At 37.6% G+C, this 24,547-nt stretch overlaps 1 protein-coding gene across 1 annotated transcript in view; it reads right to left on the bottom strand.

Moving 5' to 3' along the window:
* Positions 1-5,317: 5,317 nt before the first annotated feature.
* The window catches only part of SLC49A4 (solute carrier family 49 member 4), a 152,499-nt gene continuing 133,269 nt past the window's right edge, over positions 5,318-24,547 (bottom strand). The window contains exon 9 of the mRNA XM_074301394.1: positions 5,318-24,429. Coding sequence (XP_074157495.1) covers positions 24,314-24,429 — 116 coding nt within the window. The 3' untranslated portion in view covers positions 5,318-24,313. The remainder of the gene's footprint in view (positions 24,430-24,547) is intronic.

Genomic DNA, 24,547 nt, shown 5'->3' with positions numbered 1-24,547 from the left:
TTATCTGTAATACTTCCCATATTGATGGATTTATGTTTCAAGGTCATGACTGTCCTATGTTCTAAATCAAAAGAAAGGGGGAGATGTTAGGATTACTAAGTGAGAATTCAGGTTTTCTGGACAATTACAAGGTGAGAACTCAGGTTGACTTGATAGAGGGGGCAAGCTCATTGGCTGGGGTGGTTCTTCCCAGAAGCCCTTGCATTATCCCACGCCCATTCTCTGGGAGGATAAAAAGAGACAGCAATGGGCGCAGAGGGCAGATCGGCCTGGAGAAGGATAAGAGCTGGAGGAGATTCAGAGCCAGGATTCAAGAAGGAAGACTCTCTGCATTACATCAGGCCTGACGGGGCTCTCTGCAGGAAGGGAAGTCACTTCTAAGGACAAGAGTTAACAGCAACTGCCTGGAGACAACGGTTCACTACAGGAAGAAGAATCTGTCTTAAAGATTTGAGTAGACAAAGCAGATCTCTTCCCAGAGAGCGATCCGGCAGCTTCTAGAGACGACAGCTCGCTACAATTGGCGTCCACACGTGGGGCAAGGACTTTTGCTTATCCTGACAAGAGGAGCTAGACCAGACCTTCGCAAAAATTCATAATATAAACTATAAAAGATTATGAAAGAAATAATTTATGTTGGAATACAATTAATAAAATAACCAACAATAAAATTGTATTCCAACATAAATTTTTCTTCATGATCCTTTGATCATGAAGAAAAATTTATGTTGGAATACAATTATTTGTTCACAGAACTCAGGTTAGGAATCCCTTTGCTAAATGACTTCTTGGGTCTCTTCCAATTCTGAAACCTGCTGTGTTGCAGAGATGTTGGATTGCAGCCAACCCCGTGGAGCATACTTGGGGATGGGCCTGCAAGGTCCACCCCACAGAGAAGCTATAGTCTGCCCTGGACATTTTCAGCATGATGTGTGCTTTGGCCTTTTCTGCAACCAGAAGGTCTTATTTGGGTCCCATGTGATGGGATTAATCCCACAAAAATGTGTTTTTGCTTTTGCATTAATTAGACAATACTCACACACACACAGATTTCATGGAGGTTGGAAAGCAGGGGGCTATTATAGTCAGGAAGTATCTAATGTAAGTAAGTACTATTTTTGGCTAGCCAGGAGACATACATCTTGGCTTCTCTTCCTGTCTGTACTGAACAAGAAGTGATATGGGACCATACCACCAGTTCCAAGAGCCGCTATCCTAGAGGTACAACCTGCCAGAATCTTGGAGGAAAGAGGGGCTAAAGAAATGGCACCCTGAGATCAGGCAATATCTTCTGGCTTCTCTCCCACAAGCCTTAAAAGCCAAGTTCAAAAATATCACCTAACTGGTGAATTCTGAGACAGAGCCATTTCAGGAGGCTGACAAAGCAAAGTTTTTAGGACGGGAGGGGTTTAAATCCATAGTACACAAGCAGGGGACAGCTAGGTGGCACAGTGAATAGAGTGCTGGGGTAGATTCCTCTTCCTAAGTTCAAATCTGGCCTCAGATACTTACTATCTATATGATCCTGGGCAAGTCACTTAACCCTGTTTGCCTCAGTTTCCTCATCTGTTAAATGAACTGAAAGATGAAATGGCAAACTGACTAGTATCTTTGCCAAGAAACCCCCAAAGAGGGTCATGAAGAGTTGGAAATGATTAAAAATGGCTGAACACCATAAGCAAAAAATTTTAAATAGAAAAAAGCAAGCTAGCTATAAAAATATCCACAGACCTATATGGAACAAACATAACTATAATCATTAGCATATATACAAATAAACAATGAGCGAAACAGCGCACAGCTAATGGACAGATGTCTCAGAGACATTACACAAGTATATAGGCAAATAAACATAATAGCAAAATAATAAAACAGGCACAATATGCAGTAATTAACATGGGCATTGATGAGCATATGCAATTAATAACATGCAAGATGCAGTTTAGACAGTCTTTAGTATTGTTGCTGTCACTGTAAAATCCAGGGTCAGGCTTGCTGATTGATCTCTGTGTCTCCATACCTGAGCTCATTTATATACAGACCATTCATCAGCACAGCTAGCTAACTTAGCTAACTAAGCCTGGACTTTTGGAATGCTCAGGATGAGTATCCATGCTGTATGCTCTGTGAGTTAGTTGTCTCTGGACCAAAGGAGTCTTTGGCTGAAGTTCCAGGCAAAAAAGGAGTTGCCTCTACATATTTGTAGGATCGCAGATTCAGAATTGGAAGGAAATTCAGAGTCAGCAAATACAACTCTTGTTTCCAGATGAGGAAACTGAGACCCAGAAAGGGAAAGGGATTTGTCCAGAGTCTCTCAGCTAATAAGTACTTGAGGTGAGATCTGAATCTAGGTCTTCCTCACTGTAAGTTCAGTGCTCTCGTGATCCTTAACACCGTACTACTTCCCTTTTTGTTTGTCTCTGTGAGAGTTCTGGGTTAAAATTGTGGCTAGTTGGTAAGCTTCCCAACCAAGGGATCTGCTCCTTATATGTTCATCATCATCGTCATCCTCTGAACCTCTAAAGCACACATCTCTAGCATGCACAGTTCTCACCTAAGCACTCTAAAGGTATCATTTCTGATGATGTAATGCATACTAAAAATGCCATATGTTGATTCCATTGAGATCTGGGTTGTGGTTTTAAGAGTTTCTAACATTGTCCAGCACATGAGGATTAACCAGAATCCACTGATTGCACCAGAGGCCAAAGCAGATGTCCTTCTCGAAGTGGCCAGGAGACAGGCTCAGGATTCCCTGGAGTGGTCCCTGCAAGCCCATATGTATGCTCTAGAAAGTGGTATCCGCTCCAACATTCCTGTTCTATTAGCTGGGAGGTTCAGGTGGGTTTTTTCCTTCTGTAAAATGTGGATAATAAATGTACTACTGGGTTATTGGAAGGAAAAAGCTTTGGAAACTTTAAAGCATCATGGAAATGTGAGTTACTATTCTGGTCTCCAGATCATCTTATTTTTCTGATGGAGGATTGCACTTATTCCCTTATGCTAAACATCAGTAAGCAAAGTGGTTACAGTGTAGTGGAAAGAATTCAACTTGTCATTTTGGGTTCCATCCCCAATTCAGACTGCTTGTATGACCTTGGGCAAGGGCCCCATTTTTTCACTCAGCAAAATGAGTTAGATTTAAATATGGGAGTCTGTGAACTTAAAAAAATTTTTTTATAACTATTTCAATTGAAATGCTATTCTCTGTAATTTTATTTTTAATATATATTTATATAATATGTAATATATGTATATAAAATTTTTAAATAAAATTATTTTAAAATTATTATTCTAATAAGGGTCCATAGCCATTAATGGATTTTCAATGGGGCTCATTACAAAGAAGGATCTGAAAGATTCCTTTTAAGTCTTCTGGTCTTTCAGTTTTGTAATTCTCAGAGAGTACTGAAAAATTCATCAGGCTATTGGACAATATAACAACATTAACAGTGACCTTAGACATTGAGGCCCGGGAAGAGCTGAATAACTCAGTGCTTCTGGCCTCCAATCTTTATTATAGAAAAAGGGAAGGAAGTAGGCCAGCACACCTGGAACAGAGATAGGTGGTATTCAGATGTAAGAACAAGCCTGGCCCTCCTGTTTCAGGATGGGCAAAGCTCCTTTTGCTAATCTTTGTGCTGTGTTTGCGAACCCCAAACTGCATTAAGATGTAACAAGATATACTGTGGAAAAGCTGTATTTCATTCATTCATTCAACAAACATTTACTGAGTGCCTGCTAGGCACTATGGGGGTTAATGAGTTTGTTTTAGAATTCTGTGTAACTAATGAGTGCAAGTGAATTAACAAATATGATCTTGAACTTAACTACAGCATCTCTTGATAAAATTGCTGATAGTGCTGTAGATTCCTTTGGGGAATAAATTATCTAGCATGGTAAATTGTGCATGAAGTATGTTTTGGAGGTGTCAGCTTGCTAAAATACAAAAGTAAAAATCTTCATATCTGAAATAATGCAATGCTCATTATCTAAAATCTGAGAACTTCTTGTTCTCGCCCTTCTTCGTTTTCTCCCTCCACATCTTCTTCCTCTCCCTCACCTCCACCATCACCCCCTTTTTTTCTTTAATTTGCCAGACCTGTTTGCAGATCTTTTCTAGCTCAGCCAGTCTTCTTAGTGACCTGAAGGTTTGGCAAGGATGTTTGCACTAAGAGAGTTTGCTTGCAGGGCTCGGTTCCTACAGCTGCCATTCTAATGTGACTGCTCATAGACTCCCCTATCTCTGCTTTGTGGCCTGCTGGTCTTAGCTAGGGAAGGTGGGCGATGGCCTCCTCCCAACATGGCATAGGGGAGTAGGGGGAAGTAGGAGTAGGGGAGGGGGGAAATTTGGGCAAAAAATGGTAAATAGATGAAGTGTGCTATCTGGACCTAGTCAACCTTCCCTTTCTTCATCTTTTCCTTTTCTTTCACATCAGACAAGGGATCTGGGGTTCAGTTTGGGCTCCACTATTTACTAGTCACATTAAAGAGGCAAGTCTTTTCCTCTCTGTGGAACCTGGTTTCTTCCTCTGTAAATTGAGGTATACTGGAGTAGCATCTTTAAACTCTAACATTCTAAAAATATCTTACCTAATGATTTCAAAACAAAAAGTTAAAGGGGCTTCATTATACCCCATCTTAATCAGAGAGTATTATCTGTGGGGACTGATTAAAACAAATGAAAGGAAAGAGGCCAGGTCTGGATTCTTTCTCCGGTTTCCTAATCACCTTTCTTCCTTAAGTAGAATCCCTAGAGCTATTCTGCCAGTGTCATGATTTAGAATTAACAGCAATAAGTCTGTGTTCAGTAGTATGACACTTAAAAGGACAGATACACTGGATGCTCGTTTAATACTCACTCAACCAATGTTTACAGCTTGCTCACTATGTGTGAGGCACCGTGGGGAATACAAAGCTATAGCAGAGTCAGTGTATGCCCTCAAGGAGTTTTGATTTCACTCCCAAATGCCATTTGGCATTGGATTCCTGGAAAACAACAACAACAACAACAACAAAACGAAACCAAACTAAAAGAACCCAACTTGGGGCTATATTATTGCACATATTTTCAATAGGCTATATGCAATGCCACAAGTATCATGATAATATAAACATAACCTTATTTCTTGACTGAATAATGGTTGTCTTAATAAGTATTCTCAAAAGAAATGGTTGGTTTGTTCAGAAACTCAACTACTGTGAGTAATGACCAGAACTGCCATTCTGTACTAGAAGTTCTAAACCATTAAACATTTAATTACTACTTTCCCAAAGCCATATACACACATTACCATTTCCAGGATGTTACACCACAGAGGTTTTAAGTTCATCTTTTATTTTTCCTAATCTTCAGCATTCACAATATGTAAAACAGAGTAGCTTTTTGAAGAAGGGAGCACCATGTAAGAAACACAATTGCTTTTTAAAAATCCCTAATACAAAGGAAACTTAATTGTATATGAATCATATTTATAGATGCTGACAGTTAAGGTTTACTACTATCATTAAAAACAAAAAAATACAGAACATTTCCATATCTTCATACAAAATTGGCCATAAAATAAAAATCTATAAAATTACCCCAAAATTACAAAAGTAAAATTCAATTTTTTTTGAAAATTTAATAATCTTTACATGATAAGGACTGTTTAAAAACACACAAACACTTTCAAAAAAAGAATTTGTTCATCTATAGTAATAGGTAAAATGTTCATAAGTGCATAGAGAAGACAGAGAGCCAAATCAGAGACAAGGATGTACACAAATAGAACCAGTGTAATCCCCAAAGCCTATAACATGATTTTTCCTTTCTCTCCTTAATACCACTTCCCACTTCAACCAGCAAACATGTCCAAAAGCATATAGTTTGTCCCACTACTAGGAACATGTGTGCATCAAGGTTTGCTCCAGATTCTGACGGAGCATTGGAAAAAGTCCCAAAGGAAAAATTATGGGCATGGGGAAGGAGGGAAGAGGAGTGGCAATGGTGGTGTACGATGTAGGTGATGTGTTTTTGCTATGAAATCACAGGATCACTTCTGGATTCAGTGTTTCAAAAGACCTTGGAAATTATCTAGTTCAATCCTCTCATGGTACAACTGAGGTGCAGAAAAATTAAATCACAGGATTCCAGAACTGGTACAGAGTTTTACAAGGCCATCCTAGCCTTCCCCCTCTATCCCCTAGGCAGGTGAGTGTTTGTTAGGCAGGAGAGTTGGCTAATAATTTACTAAAGAAGTTCAAGGACAGAGAAAATCCACTTCTGTGTAGTCCATGAGAGTGAAGTTCATTCTTATATCTAACTAAATTGTCTTCTTTAACTGAAGCCTTTTCTCACTGCACTGGTTCAAATCCCCCAATGTGACTGAGAGCTTGAGGAAGGAGATAATAGCCTTTACTCTCCCCAACTTTCAGTTCTTTAGAACTAGGGGCAAAGGTTTCTCTGTTAAAATGTCAACTAACTCCATAATTTTATATAAATGGCTTCACCTCTCTGTGCCTCAAGTTTCCTCATCTTCCAAGTGTGTGGGGAGGGATTCAACTAGATAATCCTTGAAGTGATTTCTAACTCTAACAGTCTATGAGTCTATTTATTTAAAAATTCTTAGTTATTTTACTCAAACGTTTTTGTTTGTTTGTTTGTTTTTTGAGACCAAGTCTATGATTTTCATTAGTTTAGGGAGGTTTGGGTAAAAGCTCCTCCCTATACTAATACAGCCTACTGCTGCTCTGCAAATGAGTCCTGGAGAGTTGCTGAAGGCAGTGAGAACAACAATGACTTGTCTAAGATCACAGGACAAGTGGATGTGTATATGGGGGATCTGAATCCCAATTTTATTGACTTCTGAAGACAGCTCACCATCTATTCCATCACAAGGGCCATTTGAAAGGTCATTTGGGGAAACAATGGGAACTGCCCAATGAAGCTGGTGATTGTCCATTAAATGTACATAAATATTGAGTACCCAGAGAAGAACAAATAAAGATGGGGAGAGTAATAACCCAGAGTGTAGGGAAGGCAAAAGACCTAGAAGGAGCAAGACCTGAGAGCGCAGGCTGCAAGGAAAACAAGATTCTTAGGGCCATGCTAAGGACACAGCAGAGGAGCTGCCCAGCAAGGGTGCCACTAACAAGCTAGAGTTTATTTGGAACTCAAAGGCCTTCTCCAGGGACAAAATTAGGCCTAAAGGTTACTGCTTCTTCTGGGACCAGAGGGCAGAGGAAAAAAGATGTAAGTGGGGAAAACTAACCCCAAAGAGTCAGGCCTCGAGGAACAACAACAGGGAACACCTGGAAAGAAGCTATTTAAACAGTGCCTGAAGGAAACAGCAAAGAATCCAGTCACAGTTTGCTAGCCATGAAGCTGCAGGTGGGTCAGTTAACCTGTTTCTTCATCTCTAAAATGGGGATAAATAATAGCACCTATTTCACAGGATTGTAGAGAGGCTCAAACAAGATACTGTATGTAAAGTGCTTCACAAACCTGAAAGTCTGTTATAAAAGTGAAATCCTCATCATTTAAATGGCTGTGGAAATATGTTATTTTTGAAACCTGTTTTCTCACAACTATGAAAACTAAGTCAATGACTGTCAAGGTCTGCCTCTCTTCTGGTCTGTTCAGTCTCCTCCTCCCTTTTGAGTTTGTTGTCTTAGAGCCAGCCTGGAAAGTTTGCCTCCCAGTGTTGGAAGGAACTTCAGGGGCCATCTAATTCAAACCATAACAGAACAAAAATTTCATCTACCAGCTGATTACTGCCTATACACCTGACAAACAGGATACCCAACCTTTAAGACTTCCAGTGAGTTGAATTCAGACCTCTGGAAGCAGGCCATTCTGCCTTTGATAGTTCTAATTGCTCAGGGAGATTTTACTTGTATCAAATCCAAATTTGCCTTTTTCCATCTTCCACCTATGACTTCTTCTAGTTCTGCTCTCTAGAGCCAAGCAGGATAAGTGTAATCTCTCCTATGGGTTAAAACATCATCATCTGTCCTTCTGAGTCATTCTCATATGGCATGATCCCAATCAGGCCCCATAACTAAACTAGTTGTCTCCTTTGGCTAAAGTCCTTTTAGAAATATGAATACAAAATATATAGCTCCAACTGAGGTCTTACTAGGGCAGAGCACAATGGTTACTTGTATTCTTTTTTTTTTTTTTTGAGGCTGGGGTTAAGTGACTTGCCCAAGGTCACACAGCTAGGAAGTGCTAAGTGTCTGAGACCAGATTTGAACTCGGGTCCTCCTGAATTCAAGGCTGGTGCTCTATCCACTGCGCCACCTAGCTACCCCGGGCAGAGCACAATGGAACCATGACCCTCAAATTCTGAAAGATGTGATTCACAGAAAGCAGCCTAAGATGATCTTTTTTTTTTTTTTGGGGGGGGGGCTACCACACTATACCTATTTACTACTAATTAAACTTGTAGACCACAAAAATCCCATCTAAATCCCTCTAAATCACAACAAAAACTGATTATTTTTTTACATGAACTATAATGTACAGAACTGAGGGTTTCCAAGGAAAACCAGATAAACAAGTATGTATATAGCAATTAAATATATTATGTGCCTCTGAGAAGGGAGATAATAGGCGCCTAGACTGGGTAGAAGAGTTATTTTCCTTGACTCAGAATTTCTTTGGCCAGCTTTTATCTTCATGGCTATCTCTAGAAGATTGAAGTTGCAGGAATTCTGTTCACCCACCAAGTATATAATTACATCGACCAGAGATCAGAAGTCCTAGGTTCCATTCCAGATTTTGCCACTAACTTACTTATAAGATTTTGAGAAATCACTTAAAATATCTAGACTTCAGTTTACTCATCTATAAAAGGGAATAATAGGACTCAATCACTTAAGGTTTTTCTGTTTTTAAAAAATTCTACTTATTATTGGCTAAAGATTGTAAGATAAGCCAAATATCCTGTTATGTTGTATAACCAAATAATCTGAACAGCTGGCCAGCTGACAACTTGAAACAATTATTTTTGGCTAGAGGCTAGAGTAGACAACTAGGTGACAAAGTGGACAGAACTGGAATTCCTCTTTGAGATTAAATCTGGCCTCAGATACTTACCAGCTGTGTGACCCTAGGCAAATTACTTAACCCTGTTTGCCTCAGTTTCCTCATCTATAAAATGAGCTGGAGAAGGAAATGGCAAACTACTCTGGTATTTTTGCCAAGAAAACCACAAATGGGTTCATAAGAAGTTGGACACACCTGAAAAACAACAAAGAAGCTATGGTGGAAGACAGGGTATTTGCCTGATTATTTTGGAGGCTTTTGAATAAAAGATGTGCTTTTCATCAACATGCTAGCCATCTAGAGAAGGAGTGCTTTTCCAAATAGGTGAAGAACATTTACAATGTTATCTCAAAGTTCTCAGGATATTAACTTAAATTCACATGACACTTTACCATTTATAAGGTGTTTCCTTCACAAGTCTGTGCCTGTGAAAGTAGTAATACAATCATATTAACCTTCATTTGACTTGCCCATGATCACACAGCTAGTGTCCTTAGTTGGGATTCGAATTAGCGTCAAAAATGACTCTGAGTCTGGTCCAGAAATACCAGCTATTTCTCTTAGCTACTTTTGCCACAGACCATTTCATAGCTAAGAATATTTTCTGAGGACCAAGTGGTTGGTCTTGAGACATTGCTTCTCTTCCTTCTCTGGCATATTTTTCTCACATTCTCTGTGGCTTCTACTTCCCATTTGTTCTTTCCCCAGTTGGGAAGAAACTTCCTAACTGTTCAAGGGCTTGACACAGATAAATAACTGAAGGGTACTGAATCTCAATATTCTAGTGTCACTATCAATGTACTTGGAAGCAAGAGGCTGAATGTAATCATTTTCATCAGATGATTAATTCAGATCTGGCAGAGACCTTAGAGGCCATGTATAAAGGAGAAGATTGAGGTGACTTGACTACATTGCTTATGTTAGAGGCAGGTCAAGAACCCACTGCTTCCCCATTCCAAAGTTGGCTTTTTAACCATTTTATTATTCCTTGAAAGATCTTTGCAAGAGCCTACCCAGTTTTTTGATTCTCTTTACATTTACATAATCATTACTTGTTATTTGTGGAATTGCATTTGTTGAACTGATCAGGTTCTAATATTAGTAACCTCTGAAGTTTCCTGGAGCCAGATCCTTATCTTGTAGCACAATGGAAGGTATTTGGTTTCTGATTGATCTTACCATTTTGCCGAGGAGGAAATAAACTCAGAAAGAGCTTGTCTAAAGTTATACAGGGACTAAGTGGCAAATCTAGGATTTCACTCCAGAGCCAGTGTTCCTCCCATTAAACATGGTGCCTCCTCAGCCTTTTTCTATTACACAAAAGTTCTTTTATTTTTTGGCCTCCATTAAGATTTATTTCTGCCAAGTCTCCTAGACCTTCTGGAGCAGAAGTGTTAGGCTAGGATTCGTGAACGTATAAAAACATTTTGATAACTGATTTCAATATAATAGTTCCTTTGTAATTCTTTATACATTTAAAAACATTATTCTGGGAAGACAGTCATGGGGTCTGTGATGCAAGACAGAGGTCATAAGAATCCCTATCCTAGAGGGTGAGTACATATCTACCTTCTTGAAATTACCATCTACAGTTTCCTTATCTGACCTTCATGGACCTGGCCTATTTATCAGCAGACTTGCTTTCTCCAAAACCAGCCAGAGAATTTGAATATCCTTTCTTCCCTTTAAAGTGTCACATGGCATTTTACACACTAGTAAACACATGTTTTGACTGTAGAATTATCCCGGGTAAAAGGGAACTTTAAGAATGCTGAGGGCATGTGATTGTGGATTAGTACAACTTTTCTCTGATAGGGTTGGAGCCCACATTGCACAAATGAGCCATAGTTTTCCCAAAGGCTATCTGGTGGCCTGATTTATGAGCTGAACTAGCTTCTTCCCTCTTTCTCAAGCCCCTTCTAATTATCTTCCCTCATAGAATAGAATAATGATTATGAGGCTGTGAGTAAACTACTTTCTAACAAACAGTTGGATGGATGGAGGGAATCCACCCTTTGTAATGGTCACACTGAGTTATAAAATGTTCAGAAAAAAAAAATAAGTTGGAGTTGAATCATAACAAAAAGGCTGTTTGTGTTGGCAGGAAATCTAGTTTAAAAAAAATCCATAGAAACTGACAGGTTGTTATGAGAAGGAATTCAATATTAAAGAGAGAGGGAGTAGAGTAAGTGAAATAACATCACTGCCAAGAGTAACCTTTCCTAACTGGGGGAAGGACAGTCAGAGGGTGTGTAGGGCTCTGCTCTCCTTGTGTTCTCTCATTGGTTCAAATAAAAAGGGGAGCAGATTTGGAGGGGCTTTCCTCTTCCCATTCTAAAGGACACAGAGTTGTCATTGTCCTCCAGAGTTACTGAAAAGGGGCAAGGAGTCAAATTGAGGCTTTTGTTTTGAATAAGGTCAGTTAGTTCATAAGATCACAAAGTTGATGTTGGCAGGGAGCAAAGAGAGCATCCATTCCAACCTTCTTATACTATAACTGGGGATATTCCTTGTTCAAAGTCACAGAGGTAAGTGGCAGAGATGAATTAAAGGCTGGCTACCTAGACTCTTTTAATGCAAAATTACACTCAGCCCAGAACTTCTGACTCAACTTAAGAGTGAGATTCATAACTCAGGATGGGGAAAGAGAAAGCCTGAGTCACTGAACAATGAATAAGAGGTATTGAAGTTTATGGTGAACACAGTAGTAAGCAGGAGGAATTTGGTTCTTTCCATCTTGTTCTAAATAGTTTTCATTTTGCTGATTTCTTAGTGTTTAAATAATTTATTCTACTTTAATTTTTTAAAAGGTGCATTTTTAGAGAAAAGGTAATATTTACTGAATCTGTGCTGGGAAAAAGCTTAACATTTGGGTTGTGCTCTTAACCAGGATTATTATTTACCAGCTATCAGAACTGTAAATAAAGTGAAATAGAGGACTTGGCAAGTGTCTACAGAACTCTCAAGATTTAAAGCAAAAAGGAACCTTATAACACACACATTTGTGTGTGTATGTGTATATATAAAGAAATTGAAGGGAAAGTGACTTGCCAAAGTTGCATAGGCAGTGAGCAGGTTTGAGATTTGAGTATAGTTCTCCTGACCCCATATCCAGGGCTCTTCCCACTGCATCTATAAAATCAAAACTGTTAAGTGAAGCAATGAGGTATGTTGAGATCAAGAGAGAAGCCCGAGTGTGCTTCTAACAGCTGCTTAGAGGTCAAAGTGGCTGTGAGATTAAGTGTTAGAACGCTGGGTTATTTCAATGAAGATCATCATGTGGTCTATTCTGTTGGGCTTGGTGTCTGAAACTATAAAATATGAGTGTTCCCTGACCTCACATAGTTTCCAAGATGGCAGGGGCACAACAGCGAATTAAGTTACTTGACCCTTTGGAAGTGCTCTCTTTCTATTTTCAGAGCTCTTTCCTGTAGGGTTTCCTATATATATATTAACCACTACCTAATTCTGTTGGCCAGGAAGGCTTTGTGAAGTGGCAGAGGCAGGGGCTTGAGTCCATGATTATGCTTTAGATTGACCACTCTACTGCAGTGTGAGTCAAAATGTGTAATGACTAATTAGCTCCCTTTTCTATACTGTGATCTATTTCTTTTCCTGTAGGTTGAATTCCTGCTTTCTTACAGCATGGTGGACTTGGAGTTAAAAGGGACTTTGGAGCAACTGCCTCCAACTCCAATTGAGGTCATTGAGGTCTGAGAAAGTAAAGGACACATAAGAAGTAAGTGGAAGAGCCAGGATTCAGATTCAAGTCTTTTAACTCTAAATCTTGAACCTTGATCACTGTGCAATACTGTCTTGTCTCCTCTCACACCCTCTCCTTTGTTTCCATTCCTTGCTCTTGGCTGAGCCCCAATTTTGAGGGCTAGCAGAGGCCTTTTGTGTTTTCCAAAAGAAAATAAGAGAGGAGTCAAGATGTTGGAGAGAGGAAAAAGAAATGGGAGCTCAAATCTTGGAATATAAACTGAAATAGTTACATCTCAAGCAATAACAGATCAGAAAAAAGCAGTGTCCTATGAATTAGTTTAGATCATTATCTGCACAAGGACAAAAACAGGACTAATAAAAATAGATGGCACGTATTACACTTAGTTTCAGAAGTGTACTCCATTGATATTTCATTAAGCTTTGCTTTTCAGTAGATGGAATGGGTGGCTGGACAAATGACCTCTCTCAAGGTCCCTGCTAGCCCTATGATTTTGAAAATCGTTTTATCTATTTAGATAAAAGGATTGGATTTTTAGTACCATACATGTAGGTCAAAGAAGTGATTGATCTGAATCTGTGGGGATTGGGGTTATTTCAGAACTTCCTCAACATGTGATTTTTCAAGTCTTTAAAAAGGATAGTTTCTCTTTTCTTTGGGGTTGGGGGGAGGGGAGGAGTATGACATAGATGAAGGAGAAAAATAATTAAATTCAGAGGTGAAGTGGTTTTTTGGCAAATGAAATCACTTTGTAGGATTAGAAATTATGAAAATTTGATGGCATTTTCTAGCATCTATAATTGTTTTTGAGATTCAGAGCTTCACGAATAGCTGTACTAGATTAACCCATCTGACCCAAACATGCAGGCAAACTTGGGTTGTAAGGGATTCAGGAGGGACTCCCTGATTTCCAAAATAAGCTTTCCCTTCCTGAAATTTCACAATTAAGCCTTCATTATTTTGATTTAATTTTGTTCCCTTTTGAAAATACACATAGCAAGATGTTATCAGTAACTTGCTTGTGAAAATACATGACTTTATGGTCTTTCCTGAAATCAAGTGTGAATAGGGTAGCAGGGCTATCAAGGCAACAAGCACAGGAAGATAGAGGGGAGGAAGGAAGATAGCCTAGAAAGGGAGAAAAAAGAAAGAGAAGGGAGGTGGAGGGAGAGAGATGAAAAAACTTTGTTATTTGGCAATTTTGTCTAGGCTTGGGTTTAGAATTTTTATTCTAGGATCTGGAATACGGATATGGAATCCAACTCAGCAAGAATTGTTGGGATGGCTACCTAATCTCTACTAGCCTTCAGGAGAAAATATGGGCTTCAGCATGCCAAATCTTCCACATTCCTAGAAAACCTTAGATCCCACTTGTAAGTCATGTTTTTCCTGGAGACAAGTATTTCTCACCATGAAATTATTTTTAAGTTATGTGACACCAAAAATGGCTGAGCTTTCTGCCACACATGGAGGAGACAATTGCAAAGACCTTGGCCTGAGTGTGTCATTCCCATAGTCATTAATATACTTAATGCAATTTCAAGTGTCCACATTTTCCTATTCAGACCACAAGTTTCTTGAAGGTAAGAATTTTATCTTCAGTTCTTTTCTATATCTGAGAGTAGAAAAGGAACCTGTCCCAACTGATAATACACAGCTGTTCCATAAACACAAGCTGAAAGAATAAACAGAACAGCAAAAATCAGTATGCGTAACTGCCAACATCAGCAACACATCTTTGGGCATAGGCCAAGGCCTGAAATGCTGCACAGTTATCTGTGTGAGTGTTGCATATTTTTATTACTGAATATTTTGGTAAGATGACTCTTTGTGGACAACTTTATGTATTTTAGGCTTATATGATAGCAACAAATTGATGTATTTATCAACACCTGTACACACAGATGATATTTTTATTAGGTGGGTGTAAGGATATAATCCATTTTATATATTTGGAAAATATCTGCACGCTTTGCAGAAACAATATGACAGTGTGGACAAATACTGTAATTTTCACAAAAAAAGAGATCCCATATATTATTTCAGATTTACTCTGCCGTCTCTTAGTGCCACACTGTTGCAGAAAAAGAAGTTCAAAGAACAATTGGAAAGACTGACCTGACAGTCTGATTTCTACAGACATGAACCTTTTTGTTCCCTTAGAATGAACCAAACCAATCCAACAGAGATTTTCTTGATTTAGATTTGATGCTAAGGAATAAATGTAATTCTCTCAATTCACTTTCCATACAGCTATCTGAACATCAGAAGGCAGACTTTCTTTTATTGTGAATTTGTTGAATTTAATAAACCATGCATTTTGTATGAGAAGATGTTCAGGAAAATAGAGTAGGAGCTTATCTCCCATTGATTAGAACCTCATCATTCATTTCCTTTTCATCCTAACAAAGGACATACAAGGTATTTAACATTTTATGAAAACAAGGGATTCCTACTGGGGGAACTTGAGGTTCTTTGCTTTTGCAAAGCATAGCTACTTGTTGACTTGTTAATTTTTGAGTATTGATAACATTGGATGCCAATAAATAGCGCAGGCTTTCAGGGAAGGAAGAAATTTTAGAAGTCACCTCTCTCAATTCTCTTGCTTTTACAGATGAGGAAATCGAGATGAAAATATGTAGTGACTTGCTCAGGGTCACACAGGTAACTATAGAAAAGTAGGATGATCTGATTGAGAGAGTGCTAGCTATGGTAATAGGAAGACACAGATCAGAATCCTGTTGAAAACACACTGTTTATGAAACCATAGAAAAATTAATTAACCTCTCTGAGTTTTAGTTTCCTCCCTGAAAAATGGAAATAACAATACCCATTTCACAACGTAGTTTTGATACTCAAACGGGATAATGTATGTAAAAATGTTTTGCAAGCCTTTTAGTGATACACAGATGTAAGCTAGTTTATAGTTAATATTAGATTTATTACATCAAGCCAAAGAACACTGCAGGACTACATCAAAAGATCCATGACTACTCAAAAGAAGTTGGACTGAAAAATCCCTGAAATCAGATTTCCTAAATAAATCCTAGTTTAGCCCTTTCCCCACTATCTAGCACTGATATCGTTTGATAAGCTTCCCCTTTTCCTCAAACTGACAATTCAGAAAAATCATGAAGTCCACAAATTCACATTACCTAGCTCAGAAATAAATAAAAAGACATGAAGACAAGGGGAAAGCTGGATAGGAGAGAGGAAAGGCAAGGAAGAATTGAAAAGAAGAAAGCTAAAGTCCTGTTGTATCTGTTTCACCAGCAGCATGAAAGAGAATGACTATAGTGCCAAATAAGGCATTCCCAGAAATTGAATTTTCAGTTTGTAACATTAACCAATCAGAAAACATTAGATGTTTTCAATAAAAACAAAAATAATTTTTTTTAAGAAACAAATTTGTACAATTATTACTCATCCTCTCTTCTCCTTCAAAAGAGAGAATTGCTTCTTACCAGTGTCTGATATCCTGAGAATGAATTAGGGGCTCAAGAAACAGTTTTCTCTGATATTTCCTATTTAAAAGTTAAAGATGATCCTTACCACTAAGAGGGATTTGTAAAGACATAAGAAAAGAATAGGCTCTTTCTATAAATATCTGGAATGAGCTAGATTAAATTAACACAAACCACCTATGTACTCTAATAGGGAAAATAGAGACTACTGCATTTTGGTATATAATGTTAATCTTAGAATTCAATTAAAAAGTTAGACAGAATATTGTCTCCAGGCAAGTACTTTTTTACGTGTGACAATGGACCTTTTATGACAGTCTGATAAAGCCATAATGTTTTTTAAACATATAAAATGTTTATATAAAATGAAATAGCTAGTGTTATAAAGAACAGATAAAATTTCTTTATATATATATATTTAACTATTTTGGGGTGCATTCTCATTTAGAAGAGAAGTGAAATGATAACAGACATTTATATAAGTTAGCTCCATGAAGCTGTATTCCAATGTCTTATTTGGGCATGCAGGGGATACTAGATTTGCAAAGACTAACTTAGCAGAAAAGAACTAAGTTTTGGCAAACTTTATTATGTTGGAGAAGAAAGGAGAGGTAAGGTGTGAGTGTCCAAACTGATTCTGATCTTGGACTGACTGTCCAGGATCCAAATTACAGCTTAGTGAGAAGCGGTTCATCAATTCCTTTGGACATAGTGACCCATAAAACAAAACCAAAAAATAACTCCTGTTCCTAGGCAGCATTCTCTATTTCTGTAGTGACAGTTGGCAGAATGGAGATAAATAAGGGAGAGAGTTCTAAGAACCATACAATTTGTAGACTGTCTACAAATGTTAATTTTTTTCTGTAGTTATCCTACATGTGAGACCTTTACCAAGACAAACCAACTGACATACTGCCGAAAGAACTATAGTACATCAATATTGATATTCTTGTGGACAGATGAAACAAGGCGGCAGAAGGAAGTTACAACTAAATGGAAGGAAGGCCTACATGTTTTATTTGGAAAGGGAGACAAAGGATTTGGTGGAGTTGCTTTCATCGTGTTCCCCAAAGAAACAAGAAATGTTATTTAGCAGGATGTCATCTCTGCCTTGCAGCCTGTGCTCGTGATGAATATGAACAGCAACAGCAACCACCAGCACAACCCAGCATGACAATAATTAGAGCTTCTTTGCTGATATCTGTACCTGACTACATTCCTCAAATCAAAAACATGTGTACACTTGTATTTGGGAGGGTAGGCCAGAGGAGCATATTAAAAAGCATGTTGGGAAATATGGGTAAGGTTTGAGAGATAGAAGAGGCCAAAAGCTGATTTTAGATATTCATTAGCCTCCTGCCTATATATCATCAAAACTTTGTTGTAGAAGAGAGTTGGAAGGTGAAAGACGTGGCAAATACCAAATAACTTTACAGAAAATGAAACCTTCTATATTTAACATGTAGGGACTAGCTTTTTACTAATGACAGTCATATCAAAATCAGCTTTTTGTGTGCTGTTAAGTTAGACCACTGCAAAGGTCAAAATCAACATCAAATTAGAGGCTAAAAGATGAAAAAATATGGCATACTTCTGCAATAATTTCAACCCAATGTATTCAAAGGAACCATTAGTATGAAAAGAGCAAACAGAAAAAAGACAATGCTACTGACCTTGATTATCATCATTTTCTGCAATAAAGCATTTGACTCAATGAAGGGGCGAGAAATCATGTTTAGTTAGCAATCAGTAGGTCTTCCTGCCAAGATGAGAGAAATACAGGCCAAAAGCAACAATATTTGAAATACAAACTCATTTGTAAAAGACAATTTATATATTATATATGGAGGCTAATTGCAAGCAGAAGAATCTCATAAAACAGGAGAAAGTAGTAGAAGGAAAAACAATTTATAGAAAGCTTAATGTAAAATTCTATCAGGTTTGTATCATCGTTGAGAGGACTGAGAAGTGAAGCTGCCAGAACAAATGGAAAATGGAACAAACTTGTCATTGTTTCTGCGCCAATCAACATTCATTATCAGTAGTGGTCAAAACACAAAATTTGAATCCCAACACTTCAAACTATACTCTAAGGAAGTTAAGCTGGTACTTGAGAAGATGATCCTGGGAATAATGGATAGACTAGAAAATGGACACTGAAAATATCCATGGAAATCTACCATTTTCAAAGGTATTGTTTTGAGAAGTCTTCGCAGAGAGAGGAATAGCAGTAAAAAAGTGAAAAACACTATTATTTTTAAAAAGATGACTGAGAATATCAATGACACACTCATATGCCTACCTTCCCCTCTTGATACAACCCTTATGAGAATGCGCTCTCTCTCTCTCTCTCTCTCTCTCTCTCTCTCTCTCTATATATATATATATATATATATATTTTTTTTTTTGTTTGTTTGTTTGTTTTGTTTTGTTTTGTTTTCCTGAGGCTGGGGTTAAGTGACTTGCCCAGGGTCACACAGCTAGGAAGTGTTAAGTGTCCTGAGGACCAGATTTTGAAACTCGGGTCCTCCCTGAATTCAGGGCTGGTGCTCTATCCACTGCACCACCTAGCTGCCCCTATAATCTATATTCTTGATGAAATATGAGAATGGAATAGGAGGTTTCTTAAAGAATTCTGTACAGCAGACCCCATCTTTATAGTCACACAAATGCTAGAAAAGTGCAGAGAATACAAGATTCTGCTGCATATGCTCTTAATTAATAATTTGACTTTGTAATGCAACAGAAAACCTCTCATACATGTGTTAAAATCACATAAGGTTACTTGAAAAATATAATCACAGATATACTTTCTTTCAATGACCTTATTATCAGAAGAATAAAACAGGTATTGGCTATGTTAAGGAGGATACCTTGTACAAGGTCTAAAATGAAAAGAGATCCTCTATACATAAGTGATCTTCTCTAGATGCTTTCGACTATGGATGATATTATGTTTATTATATCAAGTCATAGAATACTGCAGGGACCTCTTCAAAGAGATCCCTGATTACTTAAAAGAAATTGGCCTAAAAAATGCCTTAAAATTGACTTTTGTCCAGACCTGAACATACTATTAGATAGTCAGCCTGCTGAATTTACAGAATCACAGAAGCTCAGTGGTCACCAAGCCCAACTTGTAATTGATTGAATAAGACTTGTCTCTATGAAGTACCTATGTGACTCTTTGAGTGAAGACATCTGGGGTGAGAGGACACAGAACTGATTTTTCCTGAAGAAGACCAATAGTGGATGGCTCTAATTTTCATTAAGTTTTCTTTTTACATGCAGACTAAATATCCCCATACAATTAATCATAGCATACATCTGGGACAAGTATAGTATATGGATTATGAATCAGGATCAGATTTGAACAACAGGAATGAAGTCGTCTGGATTGCATTTAGGAAGTTGCTTTTAATGATCTCAGTATGCTTCCTAGAACAAAAGTCTATATTAAAACAAACAAACAAACAAACAACTCAACACAAATATTCTTCCAGCAATGCTGTCTACATGTGAAACTTGGAACATTATGATTTCTCAAATATCAAAGCTGTGGATGACCCAAAAAGTAGTAACAGAGAAACAAAGAGCATCTGCAAGTAGGCTTTAGTATTATTCCCAGTGATAACTGATAAACAAGAAGTGGCATAATAAGGGTTATCATCAAGAAAATGGATGATGGGAAAAGTAGGATGAGGGCCTGGGACCCACAAAATATGGATGGATCTATAGAATAACTAAGAGCTACACAGAATGAGGAACCATAGATGGATGGTTAACTGCATCAATGGAAGGAAGAGCCATTGCAATGAGATTATAATATTGAATCATTAACATTCCTGGTCCAGTTAAAAAAGTATGTTCACTTACATTATTTTGTTTGATCTAAATCCTACGAGGTAGGTAAGGTTAATGTAATTATTGCCATTTTAAAGATAAGAAATCGAGGCTCATTATCGGTTCAGAGATTTGTTCAAGTGGCAGAAGCAGAATTTAAACTGATCCTAAGTCAAGTGCCTTTTCTATGACTCCAGGACGCCTCTCTGAAACTTTCTATGGAAAAGTTTGTTCATATGGCTATAAAAGAGTTCCTAACAGGTTTCAGTTTTCAAAAGCCATTTTGAGAATTCTGCCTACAGTATTCAAAGAGAACATATTCACAAAGAGAACTACACTGGAAGTCAAGTCACCTGGGTTCTCGTTCAGGGGCTTACACTGATGAGCTCTAAGATCCTCACAGCCTCTTTATCTCTCAAGCCCTCAGTTTCCTCATGAGTAAAAAGTGATTGATAATGATATGGTACTGCTTATATGAAAGGATTATTGGGACCAAATGAGACATATGGGACTGCCTTTTAACTATAAAGTACTATATAAATACCAGTTACTTTTCCATTTCCTGCCACACAGTCTTGGAGAAAAATGACTGTCAGGATCCTTTCCAGCTTTGACATTCCATGAGAATATAATGATAATTAACAATGACAGTGTGATTTTTAATAAATGAGAAGACTGCTCTGATTTTGTCAAAAATCTGGATTATAAAAGTTTTGATTTCATATATCCAGTCACCCACTCTCTGGTTTAATCTAGATTACTTTTCATTGCAACACTACAGAAGTTTTTGTCAGTCCTCTTTGTAAAGGAGAAGTGTCTCACAGAGCTAGGTTAATATAAGGGAAATGGGGGGAGGGGGCAGTGAAGTGGCTGGGATGTATCAGCCAATGTCCTGGATTTGCAGTTGGGATTGTCATTTCAGTGTGCCACTAAGGAAATGATATATTTCACATTAACTTAAGTTTCCTATTTAGTTCACCAAATTAAACTTGAATTTAAAATATGGCTAATCTTAAATATAAATGGCAAAATGCTTTCTGCTATTTAATAGAAGGAGTTATTGAAAAGTAAGTGGCTTAGTGTTTAACATCTTCAATTAGAAAAATCTTTAGTAAATATATTTTAATAGTTGAGTTTCATATAAGCAAAATTTAACTTTCTCCTTCAATAGACAGATGTGAACACTGAACGGTGTTAGATCTCTCTCAAGCCACATACATTTAAATACACTCTATGAAGGGTATTTGCAGCTTTTAGTAACAATACCTTCCTTCACATTTAAGCAATAATATTTGCAGGTACACAAATGTGCCTACTTTCACTGAGGATACTACGCAAAAAGATACTATGTATTAAAATGAAGCCTGTCTATTGGCATGGTACAAACTGAAGTTCTGCTTATAGCATACATTAACTTTTCTTCTATATTGTTTAATTCAGTAAGACTAGGCTCTTTCTTTTCTTTTATAGAATCTTATATTATTCGAAAGATCTAACGGTCTCATAGAACTAAGGATGCTTGTAGAAGGGAAGAAAAAAATCTCATCTACAAACAGCTAACTTTAATCTCTGTTCCTCTTGTTTCAGGTCATGACACCGTAACAGCTTCACCACCATTAAGTCATCTTTTTTGAAAGAGAGCTATGAGAAAAATTATTCATGAGCACTACAAAGATGTTAAAATTAGACTGAAATTCTGGTATAGTGGAAAAAGAACTGAATTGGAAGTTGGACCTAGGGGTTTAGCCCCACCTAGACCTCCCATTGCCTTTATGACCTTCTCTAAGAGACATCTTGTGGTTTCTTCATATGTAAAATGAGGATTTTGGACCAGATGACCTCTTAAGTTTCTTTCGAGATCTAACACTTCATAATTCTATGACCTATCTCATTCACACAGTGTCAAAAACAGCCCATTTCCCAACAATATTTTGCTGTACACTTAGAAGCAAAAATAACAAGAAAATATGATTTTTACTATTATATTAAGGTGACTTGAACTTTAAAAAATCCTATTTTTTTTTAAAAGATGTTTCCTCTTAAATTATTTTGGCTCTTTCCAAAAGGTTTCCCACATGAAGCTTAAAACTGCTTAGAAGATAAGACTGAGCTATACTGATCTGGTAGAGAAGCAAAAACCATTTCATGCATGCTGTTTAACTTACAAATAAGTATCTATTAGGTGACAGAGACTTACAATCATTTCTCATCTGGACTTTACTGGAACCAGTAAGTTATTTGTGTATGACACTAGATACTACACTTTTTTCACAAATGCCACTCAGATCTTCATGTTATATTGTGATTTTTAGAGAGTTATTAATTATGAGTAGAATATTCTACAGAAAGAATTCTTGCTGGAGCAGAACTATATATACCAAATTCCTCAAATGCATACTTTTAACATTAAATATATATCCTTTTTTCCATCCATTCCCTTGATGCTTTCACTACAAAATAAAGACTATAGTTTACTTAGACCCTAAACAACTGGAATTAATCTTTAAGATGTTCATTTACTAAAGAAAAGTAATAATGTTAATAATAGATGTCAAGGTCAACTGGAACATGACTCTCAAAATTCCTCTCTTTCTCAGTCCTTCCAACAAATCCCTTCCAGGTCCTGAAAAGTGGATGCCCAGAGAGCCCTGAGGTTGCAGATAGAGATATTATGTAAGTGACTGACAAGTGCTATTTTTAGGTTTGAGGCTTAGAGAAAGACAAGCAGAAGTTGCTGCTGTCTCGCTTCATTCCCACACGCCTCCTCCTGGGGTTAGGACTGTGATGGACAGCCTTGCAGTTCTAAGCACAAAGGACACCGAAGGGTGGCAGAGGGGAGGAAAGCAGGGGCACCTGGATCGTGTGCGCAGGGGATAGCCGGTGTGTGTAAAATGGAAGCACGCAGGAGCTTTCTCCATCAAGCCAGAACAATCATCTGATCATTCCCTTAATTTTAGCCTCTTGTCCAGCAAAGAGAGAACTACTCTGCTTAAACAAGATTCTACTAACAATGATGTTACCCGTTCAAGGCAGGCCAGAAAGTAGCAGAGTCAGAGATGACGGAGGAGCTGTGTTTTCCCCTTGCTTTTCTCCTCAGAATGATTGGTGTGCCCCATGCCTACTAGCCTTTATGTCCTGAGAGCAACCACTGGGCTCTTCTTAAAAAAGCTGCCTCTCACCATGGGGTGTACACACTGAACACATCCAGAATGGAACAGTTTACAAAACAACTGCAAGAATATAATTCAGAAACCACCAGCAGATTGACCAAGTTTCAAAGTGACTCGAAGTCATAACTTATGTCTACTTAACCAAGATGCAGGTAGGCACATGTTGGGCCCAGACTTTTCACTCTATGCTTAAATCGATAGAATGGGAAGATTTAACATTCCCACATGATTTGTCATTTCGCTATTAACAAAAGAAATATATACCATTCAGAAAGAAAGGACTAATAATAGGGAAATTGAACTATCACACTGATAGTAAATAGGCTAAAAATTTAGGAAATCTGAACAAAAAATCACTTTGTAGAGTACATGAGGAAACTAAATTATATTTCAAAGTCAAATCAACAATCTGAATCCAAGATAAAATGATGAGTGTACTAGAAGACAGTCCAACTATATGAGAGTTTTTGGACTAGTTTACTGGAGGGAGCTGGAGGAGTGTGATCTAATTAAAAATAAAGAGTCATATAAGAAATGGTTTTATTAGAAAAAAAAAGTAGTGTACAAGTAGGTTATTCTGTAATTTACACATTTGTTGGCCACGTTATATTAAAATCTGGTACATATTTTAAACTTCTAAAGAAGTTACTGGTATTTTTCCTATTCTGATCAGTGACTCAGGGAAGGAATCTTCTGATAGTAGAGGAAACTGACCCAATATTACCTGTCAGTTCCTCTTCATGACCACATTTAATCACTTAGTAGTTTAGCACTAGTAAAAGATTGGACACTAACTTATTTCAGGGACTATTTTTCTGAAAGAGACCAGGCCTCCAGCCCACAAATCAGACATCTATACACCAAATAGGTATATTTTAAAATCATCTATTACCACTCAAGTCTTGCATTATTGTTACTTAGTAGTAGTTAAATAAACATAAAAATAAAAATCTGTACCCTAATAAAGCTTCCAAAAATTTAATCTCTTCTCTTTCCCTTCCATTTAGTTGTGCAATTCCAAGCAAATGTCTGGGACGCTGTTGTGATGCCAGTCTCTGCAAATCTCCCTCAGTCTGTACTATCAAACTGAGACAACAACATCAAGGTACAGTCTATCATAGGATTCCCTGAAGCACAAAATGAGGAGCAGACTGAGCAAACACGACCCAGGAAGGCACCAGTTGAACCAAGACAACTCTGTAAAACAAAACAAAATTTGTAGTTAAAACAAAAAATCCAGGTAATACAGTAGCAAAATGTCAGCTTCAGTTCCCTAGCAATCTACTTGGCACTTAAAAAAGCAGTTAAAACAAAA

Source organism: Sminthopsis crassicaudata, chromosome 3 (genome assembly GCF_048593235.1).
Source record: "Sminthopsis crassicaudata isolate SCR6 chromosome 3, ASM4859323v1, whole genome shotgun sequence".
NCBI classification, from domain to species: Eukaryota; Metazoa; Chordata; class Mammalia; order Dasyuromorphia; family Dasyuridae; genus Sminthopsis; species Sminthopsis crassicaudata.
The sequence above is the reverse complement of the archived record's forward strand: the minus strand, read 5'-3'. Positions and strand labels throughout refer to the sequence as shown.